Genomic DNA, 9,117 nt, shown 5'->3' with positions numbered 1-9,117 from the left:
ACATCTACCCTCTGACTCTACATCTACCCTCTGACTCTACATTTAGACAGGGTTCTACTGGAGCTTTACGTCATGGTATGTAATGTTCTGTAGCAATGTAGAGCTGTGTTCTGGTCTGTCTCCTGAGGTTGTGATGATTGGACGGAACAGAGATCACAGAATCTTATCAGTGGCTCAGATCAGTTTATCCAGAAGCTGCTTGGTCAACCTAAACTGAACCATCTGTCAGGTGTGAAAGTAAAATTCTCAGAGATTTAATGTCACTGAAGAGTTTTATTCACCTCAAACCAAAGTCAGTTTATTAAAAAAGCTGAACAGAACAAAATGTGGTTTTACTGTGACTGGAGCTCAAAATGTTTCTACAACGAAACTAACACAAAGAAAAGGGACGAGTGTCACGGCGGGCAGGTGTCATGTGCTCCTGTGGCCAGGTGTAGCTGGTAGCTGTGGTCGTGGAACATCAGCAGGGTGTAGAAGTTTTCTCCTCCCCTCAGGACACCATGCTCGCTGTCCCCCCACGATACCGGACTGTCGACAAACCCGTGGACCGTCAGGGACACCCAGGATCCCAACAGAGGCCGCTCCAGGTAATGCCTGCAGGACAGGTGAGGACAGCTGAGTCAGGTACAGTCCCTCTATGACACCTGGGACACCTGAGACATGTCGGGGCCACAGGTGAGAGGTCAGCTGACCTGAGCTCCTGGATGAGGCGGTGGATGTCCGGCGGCAGCAGCAGGCCGCAGACAGACACACGCAGAGCGCTGCTGAGCGTAGTGTTCGGGTCAGGACACACCAGCGAGGACAGGAAGCTGCTGGACGAGTTCTCCCTGGAACCACAGAAGAACAATCAGCAGGAGGACACACGGTTACATGACACATCGATGACATCATCATTGTGGCGTCTCACCGGCTGACATCAGCGTCCACTGTTCCAAGCCACTCCAGGAGGCTGTGAGGGTCACAGGACTGCAGGACGGGGCACGACAGGTTGGTCAGATGGCAGCGACTGACCTCAGGTGTGTGCTCTGACCAATCGTATCGCAACAGGAGGGGCTGCAGACACGCCCTGCCCCCTGTGAAACAGGGGCACCGTGGGTAAAACACAGCAAGGAGCAGACAGCAACACAGGTGAGACGATGCAACTCACCTGGATGATGCGACAGCAGGAAGTCAGTGTGCAGGTGAAGGCGGGACCTCAGACCTGCGAGGAGCCTCAGGTAGCCCCGCCCACCAGGTGCCATGCTGCTGTCAGTCAGGTCGATAGATACGACTGCAAGATTGATCAGACAAATATTGATCCTATAACTGTATTGATTACGTTGCTGATTGATCACAGATAAATGTTTTAACTCCGCCCCCTGAGGCTTAACTCTCAGGTAAAGCTGAGACAACAGTGAGTAAATCACTGTAATATCACCTAAAAATCAAACGATTCTAAATAGTATCCCCTCACAGTAATCAGATTACTTCTAAATGGCCACTTCTACAGTGCTTTTATCCAAAGTGCTTTACGGTGTTTCTCATTCTCCTGTTCACACACCAACGGTGACAGAGCTGCCATCAGGAGCAACTTCAGGTTCAGTGTCTTGCCCAACTTGGACTGTGGAGGGACCGAACCGCCAACCTGGCGATTGGAGGACAACCTGCTGTACCACCTGAACCACAGCCGCCCACTTCTAACAGCAGAGTATTGCCTCTGATATCAGATTTAAAAACTTTTTTAGGCTCCACAGCAGGAACTAAACTAAAGTGAGTCCATCTTTCATTCCTGAGGTTCTTTGGTTCCTTCAGTTCTTCGTGTGTCCACCTTTATTTCTGACTCTGACGACGCATCCACTGTGGTGGTCCTGGTCAGGTTCTCACCAAACATCTGGACTCCATGTGAGCCCAACACATTGATCTCCATCTGACCAGAGGATGTTCTCCAGCATCCATCAGGCTTCTGTTCATGTTCTCTGGTGAACTTTGATGTGGAAGTTTAGCTGTGAGCAGCAGCCAGGTTTAGTTCTGCTCCTCCGTCCATAGAGGCTGATGTTCTGAAGTGTCCTTCACACTGTGTGAGCTTCACACTAACTCTGGTCTCCATTGATCAGCCCTGTGCCAAGTCTGAAGCAGCTGCCTTTGTCTGGTGTCCACAGCTCCATAGTGACAGTAGTTGACTGTCCGTGGAGTCGTTGTAGGAGGACGACCACTGCAGCCCTGATCAGTGCTGCTGTGGCTCCTTCTGGACCTCCTGGTTCCTGCTCACACTGGGCTGCACTGGGTTCTAGCTGCTCACTGATCTTCTGGATCCTTCTCCATCTTTGTCCAGTCTCTCAGTCAGATGTTTCTCCTCCTCTGTTCAGGTCTTCTCCATGTGGAGCCATGATGCAGACATAGATAGACACAGTCCAGAGGTCCAGAACTGAGAAGGTTCTGCTGCTCTGTAGAACCATGTTCATGCAGGTGGACTGATGGAGACCACAACTGGACTCACTTTGGTTCTTTGAGGTTCTACTTTGGGCTGATGTTTAGTATAGACTTTGTAAAGTGTTTCTGATTGTTCACCAGAGGGAATACTCTGCTGTTCTACTTAAAGTAATCAGATTACTAAGTTTCAGATCTTTTGACATTGTGTCTGTGTGTGTGAACATGAAGGAAGTTCATTCAGACCAAATCTGCTTCTGCTTCTGTGGTTGAATCTACACGGTTTTCCTTCGAACCCCAACAACTCAAAGGAGTCCTTATCCAGAGAGAGACACAGGTGACCTGAGGACAGACAGACAGGCAACCTGAGGATAGGCTGACAGACAGACAGGTGAGCTGCTAGAATTAGAAGAAGAAGAAAAGTTTTTACCATTTGGCATCAAAGCAACACAATTATCTTCATCGATTCTGGTTCTGTACGACAGTCCATACACACCACCTGAAACACAGCGACATCCCAGCACAGGTGTGTACAAGTGTAGTGTGTCAGGTGTGTAAAGTTGCGTACAGGTGTAGTGTGTCAGGTGTTACCTGGGTACACGGCCTTCTGCAGGAAGTCTTTGTCCAGTAGTTCATATATGGGCAGGTTCCTGATTAGGTAGAAGCTGCTGAAACTACTCAACAACGAGTCCAGATGGGAGGGGGCGGAGCTACACTCAGGTAGCAAGACAGACACCTGCACAAGTGAGACAGATCAGCTCAGGGAGTCTGTCAGCCGGTTTGGAGGGTTGTGGTTGTGTATATATACACACATATAGTGTATATGTTTTAAAGAGATTCAAGAACAGATGCGAAACAAAGTCATTGACATTTATCAGTGTGGAGGTTCAAAAGCCATCGCTGAGGCTCTGGGCCTCCAGAGAACCACCGTGAGAGACATCATCTACTAATGGAGACATGGGACAGTGGTAGACCTTCCCAGGAGGCAGGGTACCAACATTTCTTCAAGAGAAGGTCGCGTCCACATCTCATCCAGGTCACAAGAGAACCCAGACGAACATCAACAGAACTTCAGGCCTCCCTGGCCTCAGTGAAGGTCAGTGGACATGATTCCACAACAAGGAAGACTCTGGGCAGAAATGGATCCATGAAGAGCTGCAAGGCTCAAACCACTCCTAGGCAAAAAGAACACAAAGACTTGTCTGGCATTTGGAAAAAAATGTCTAGATGAAGCCCAAGACTTCTGGGAAAACCCCCTGAGTACTGATGAGTTGAAGGTGGAGCTTTCTGGAAGACATGGGTCCAGTTAGATCTGGTGTAAAGCTACTACTGCATTCCACAAGAAGGACATGATCCCAGCAGTGAAACGTGGTGGAGGCAGTGGATGGTTGGAGGACCTGGACGACTCGTCATAGCTGATGGAGATATGAATTCTGCTCTCTATCAGAAAGTCCTCCTGGAGTATATCCACCATCAGTTCAGGACCTGAAGCTCTACACAGATGGGTTCTGCAGCAGGACCATGACCCAAAGCACACAAGCAAGTTCACCTCTGAACGGCTCAGAAAGAACTAAAGTAAGGTTCTGGAGCGGCCGAGTCAAAGTCTGGACTACAGTCCAATTAAGATATTGACCTTAAAGGGCAGTTCATGATTTAAAACCATCTAATGTGGACAAATCAAAACTGTTCTGCAGAGAAGAGTGGCCCAACATTCCTCCATAGAGGTGCAGAAGATCACCAGCTGTCACCAACGTTCAGCTGCAGGCGTTGCTGCCGAGGAACCAACCAGGTGTCAGGTTTAGGGGCAGTTATGTAGGTCATATCATACAGGTTTTCAATAAGAATTATTTAAAAACTGCATTCTGTGTTTTGTCAGTTATCTCTGTCTAATAGTAAATAAATATAAATATATCTGATGATCTAGAACATCTAAGTGTGAGAAATAGAAGACATGAGGAAGGAGGCCAAGTCTTTTCCCAGTACCGTATATACAACATGATGACACAAATTCTGGGACAGAAAAATGTGAGTTCCATTCAGAAGAAACCAAAAGTGAACAAAATACAGCAGAAGGAACCTGAAGCGACCTTCATCTGATGACCAGAACCTTCAACTAACCAAACAATAACCTGACTGGTGTCAGTGTGTGATGATTCACTGCTGCTGTCAGGTCCAATACCACTGAGGGGAACAGAGCGAGGAGAACCGATCAGGACCAATCACAGGGTCCAGATGTCTCAGACAACCTACAAAGTGCCACGATAAAGAAAGAAAACGTGTTCAAGCGAAACACTTGAGAGTCACCTGTGAATGAAGCTCTGTTCAGCCTGTCAGACAGACAGAAGCCTCCTGCAGCAGAGCGGACACAAACTGGTCACTGATCAATCCCTGGGATCAATAATCAGCCTGAAACAAACATGCAACTGAGGTTCTCCACGGTGCAGTTCTCCTAGCAACCTGTGGGGGGCAACAACACGCCTCTGCTGCGGCCAGTCTGCCGCTAATCCACCCGAAGAAGAAGAAGAAGAAGAAGAAGAAGAAGAAGAAGAAGAACCAGCAGCCGAAGAAGAAGCAGTTCAGTTTGTCTTGCGGCCAGACTTTTATTTTGAAAGTTTTCGTCCAGCACGTGTCAGCTCGGCGTTTTTCTGTTAGCTGGTAGTTAGCTAGCTAGTTAGTGAATTAGTAACTGGTCCTCACTAAGCTGCTGGTTAACTGGTCAGTCCGCAGTGCGCAGCTGTGGACCTGCAGACAGACTCACCACATGCGGCTAAGCTAACAGCTATACGGGGCTCGCAGCTAACGTGCTAACATGCTAAACAGTACCTTGTAGCTGAAATGCAGCTGCTGCACCTGCGCACTGAGCCGGTTCTTCTCGTCCAGCAGACTGGACTGCTCACACAGCAGCAGGTTCCGGGGAGTCCGATCCAGCTCCGCCGACATTCTACCCGAACTTCACCGAACAACTTTCACCAGACTGTAAGAATCACGGAGCCGCTAACCGTGACCGGGTTTCAGAATAAAAGCGACTGACTGGATTAAACGCCTGCACCTGCGCATGTCCGTCTCGGGGGGGCAGCACCGAACCGCTCCGCTCTCTGACCTTCCGCCGCCACCGTAGTCACGTGCCAAGAGCCGGAAGTGAGGCGGACACGCTGCGGCTGGGTTCTGATCAGCTCCAAGTTCTGTTCTTTGTGTTTCTGAGGGTCACCTGTGTCCGTGGACTGTGACGTCATGTCTGCGTGTGTACCTGGACAGTTTGATGACGCAGAGGAGGACAGGTGAGTCTGAAACGGAACATCCAGTTTCTTCTGTGACTGCAGAGTGGATCAGAATCGGCAGGATTCAGAACCTCTGTTTCATTCTGCTGTAAACCTTGTAAAGTGAAAATGACGCCGTGTCCGCTTTAAGCCTCCACTGTTCTGTCAGGTGTACACTGGTTCTACCGTCTGGGAGCAGCACCAAGCTGGACCGCATGGACACCATCAGTCAGTTCAGTTTGACTTGAGTAGCGCCGTTTACAGCACACGTTCTGACACGGCGCCACAGCCTGGATACGAACACACTGAACAGCTGTTGATGCTTCACGGTGTCGTTCACCTGCACATGAACGCAAGAACAAAGACCTCAGCGTTCACGGGCTGAAGCATCAGAGGCCTGATATGACCGTTAAGAAGTATTAACGACCTGGATTGAAATGCAGTCAGTCTTCTAGATAACAAATCACTGCATAGCCTGACCGTGTGGACGACGGCCGGTGCCTTGGGACGGGCCGGGCCTCGGGCCGGGCCGGGATGGAGCCGAAAGCTGCTTCATTCTGGAGGTTTTCATCTGTTCCTGGGTTGTTGCAAACAAACGTACAGAGGCTGAAGTTTCAGAACCTCAGAACAGTTTTATGAAACTTGACTCTTGTGTTAAAGTGACTGATCGGATCCAACGGTTCTGATGGTTGGAGGTTCTTCATCTTTTGGCTCTGAGCTGAAACTGCCTGAGTTCACAGTAAACATTCATTTGAGACTAGACGTAAAACTGTAGTCGAGTAGAAGTACCGTTTCTGTGGAGGGGTGCGCCCTTTTCCATCTGATATTGATTATTGGTGATCAACAAAGAACTGTTGCTGATGTTTGGAACAGATGAATGTGATGTTTTAACAGCAGGAACCCGTCATTCACAACGAGCTTAACTGAATAGGGACCACAGCAGTGATGACATCAGAGCACCATGTGAATTTGAGACGTTCTCTGTTCACTGATTGGTCGATTGATTGATTGAGATCAATAAGTTTGTCTCCTGCAGTTCTGTCTGCAGTTGTTCTGCGTCTTTCTCTGTTCTGTCTCTTTTATTTCCCACTAAGATCTGTGGGTACCTGCCAGCTTAACTGTTAGCGTAGCATTTGTCTCTGTGAAAGCAGCTAGCGCCCTGATTGGTGGAGATGTTTGAGCGTTAGCAGCAAGCTAAGCGGCACAGCTAGCCTCTCAGTGTTAGCATTAGCCTAGCACCGTCAGTAGAATCAGCTCCAGCTGCACTGACACCAACAGGTGAATCATTCAGGTGTTTTCAGGTGAAGCTGAGGATTGTGGTGTTTATTAAAGTCCAGTAACTTCTGCTGGTTAAAGCAGGAACACATCGATAGAAAGACAAACACACTCCGCTGGTGTCATTGATGAGTCGGTTATTGATCTACAGCGCTGATGACTATTGTTTAAGAACTTTTTTCAGAACTTATTGGTTGACTTATTGTCAACTCTTAACTAATTAGATATTTTAATTGGTTTCAGTAAAATCCAATTTAAAAACTGCTTAAATTGTGTAATTGCAGAAACTAATGTTGCGTTTCAGCGTCTGTCAGAATCACTGGCCTCTGCTGGCAGCATCCTCTTTATTTTACTAAAGTAATGGACTTCATGTGTGCTGGTGTTCTAAAGGATGCTGCGTTTGCTTTCATGTCACTGTGGTTAGTGTTTAAAGTTTCTCTGGTCTCATCAGGTGTTGAGAAACAAAAACAGTTCTGATCCAGAAAAGTCAGATTGAGACTCAAACTACAGCCGCCATGTTGACTCTGACTTTGTTCTGCAGCAGCCAATCAGAGGCGCTGGTTGTGCAAACTCACAGCAGTGATGTCACGCTGCAGCAGGACAATGAAGACGAGGAAGACGAGGAAGACGAGGAGGACGAGGAGGACGAGTGGACGTGGAGTTCGACAGGAGATCTGACTAAAAGATACAACCGAAGCTGTCAGGTCCGACTGATCAATAGATCTGATTGATGATCACTGATTATTGATGAACCTGTCTACTGCATTCTTCACCTGATAACTTTGAAGTTCCAGCTGACACCACGTTACCGTGGTGACTGTTATAATGAACACTCACACTAATCTGATCAGTTATTGACGAGTTCGTTGTGGGTTTCTGTTCAGTCCAACAGACAGAATCCTTCCAATAAGATGCTGCCGTCATCGACTCCATCTGACAAAGCTCTGAGGAAATACGAACACAAGATCAACCTGGGTGACAGCACACACACACCGTAACACACACACACCGTAACACACACACACTGTAGTACACACACACACACTGTAACACACTAACACTAACACACACACACACACGCTGTAACAGAACTGAAGCTGAATTGTTTGTACTAATGATCAGTAATCATACAGAGTGATTGATGATCATAGTGATTGATTGCCTTATCGGCTTCTGTTTTACAGATAAACTGAACTTTGCAGACTCGGTGATCAACAAAGTGACGACGAAGCAGAAACAGAAAGACGCCGACACGTACGTCTGAACCCACCTGAAGCTTTGACAACAGTCATGTGACATTTTACTGACGCTCTGATTGGCTGCTCTTCACAGGTACAGAGTGAAGGACAAATCAGATCGAGCCACAGTTGAACAGGTGAGGTCTGTGTAAAGAATACAGTGCAGATTGAACTGATCAATAAAATGAATCGGGACCAATAATGAGCTGATTGTCACCGGCAGGTGTTGGATCCTCGAACTCGAATGATTCTCTTCAAGATGTTGAGTCGAGGCATCATCTGTGAGATCAACGGCTGCATCAGCACGGGGAAGGAGGTCAGACGATCGACGTATTGACCTTTATCTGTACTGTGCTCTGATTGGACCATGACATTTGTGTCAGCAGTGACATCACTGCAGCCCGAATAACAGCGTTCAGACGGATTTACGTGCCAACGCAGAACTACATGAAAGTCACGCACAAAACAAAACTACAGTCACATACATAAGGAATGTGCAAAACCACAAACACAGGAAATAAATGACCTACAAAGGGTTAACCCGAACCCAACGCATGCTCAACCGATTACTCAGTGATCGTCACAAACAACCCGATATACGAACGCTCTGATCGAAGTTCATAACAGGGAACAAAAAATATTCAAATATGAAGTTTTACGTGAAATAACATGCAGAGTGGAGGTCTGTGCCGCTGACCGCAGCAGATCAACCACGTTCTCCAGGTGAACGTTCTGCAACATGTTTTTCAGGCTAACGTTTATCACGCTAGCACGGCGGCGGGAGATAGCAGAGCCATCAAGATCTACAAGACGTCCATCCTGCTGTTCAAAGACCGAGACAAATATGTCAGCGGAGAGTTCAGGTAGGTCTGACACCACAGAAGAAGAGCTCAGACAGGTCTGACACCACAGAAGAAGAGCTCAGACAGGTCTGACACCAC

General features: G+C 47.8%; 2 protein-coding genes across 4 annotated transcripts in view; one reads left to right on the top strand and one right to left on the bottom strand.

Moving 5' to 3' along the window:
* Nucleotides 1–253: 253 nt before the first annotated feature.
* rpp40 (ribonuclease P/MRP 40 subunit) lies at nt 254–5,371 on the bottom strand. The gene is made up of 8 exons (XM_008285957.1): nt 5,230–5,371; nt 2,998–3,142; nt 2,837–2,905; nt 2,653–2,748; nt 1,148–1,270; nt 908–1,073; nt 693–827; nt 254–594 (listed from the first exon to the last, which is right to left on the bottom strand). The coding sequence occupies exons 1-8, from the start codon at nt 5,344–5,346 to the stop codon at nt 396–398; spliced, it is 1,050 nt and encodes a 349-aa protein (XP_008284179.1). The 5' UTR covers nt 5,347–5,371; the 3' UTR covers nt 254–395.
* Nucleotides 5,372–5,593: 222 nt separating this feature from the next.
* riok1 (RIO kinase 1 (yeast)) overlaps nt 5,594–9,117 on the top strand; it is an 8,131-nt gene continuing 4,607 nt past the window's right edge. For 2 of the 3 annotated variants that reach the window (XM_008285958.1, XM_008285961.1), the window contains exons 1-7: nt 5,594–5,684; nt 7,480–7,642; nt 7,823–7,913; nt 8,123–8,192; nt 8,271–8,313; nt 8,400–8,492; nt 8,927–9,039. In XM_008285958.1, the coding sequence (XP_008284180.1) occupies nt 5,638–5,684; nt 7,480–7,642; nt 7,823–7,913; nt 8,123–8,192; nt 8,271–8,313; nt 8,400–8,492; nt 8,927–9,039 (620 nt within the window). In that variant the 5' untranslated portion in view covers nt 5,594–5,637. The remainder of the gene's footprint in view (nt 5,685–7,479; nt 7,643–7,822; nt 7,914–8,122; nt 8,193–8,270; nt 8,314–8,399; nt 8,493–8,926; nt 9,040–9,117) is intronic. The other variant, XM_008285960.1, reaches the window with a different exon arrangement.

The sequence above is a fragment of the Stegastes partitus genome, unplaced genomic scaffold, assembly GCF_000690725.1.
Source record: "Stegastes partitus isolate 25-593 unplaced genomic scaffold, Stegastes_partitus-1.0.2 Scaffold424, whole genome shotgun sequence".
In the NCBI taxonomy this organism is placed as follows: domain Eukaryota; kingdom Metazoa; phylum Chordata; class Actinopteri; family Pomacentridae; genus Stegastes; species Stegastes partitus.
The sequence above is the reverse complement of the archived record's forward strand: the minus strand, read 5'-3'. Positions and strand labels throughout refer to the sequence as shown.

What these genes read in the sequence shown, in the direction of transcription:
- rpp40 (XM_008285957.1), bottom strand. Translation starts at nt 5,346, where the DNA reads ATGTCGGCGGAGCTGGATCGGACTCCCCGGAACCTGCTGCTGTGTGAG. An exon ending in CAGAAGCAGAAGCAGATTTG is followed by an intron (nt 1,271 to 2,652) that starts GTCTGAATGAAC and finishes TCAATCTTGCAG; the next exon opens with TCGTATCTATCGACCTGACT. An exon ending in CGCCTCATCCAGGAGCTCAG is followed by an intron (nt 595 to 692) that starts GTCAGCTGACCT and finishes CCTGTCCTGCAG; the next exon opens with GCATTACCTGGAGCGGCCTC.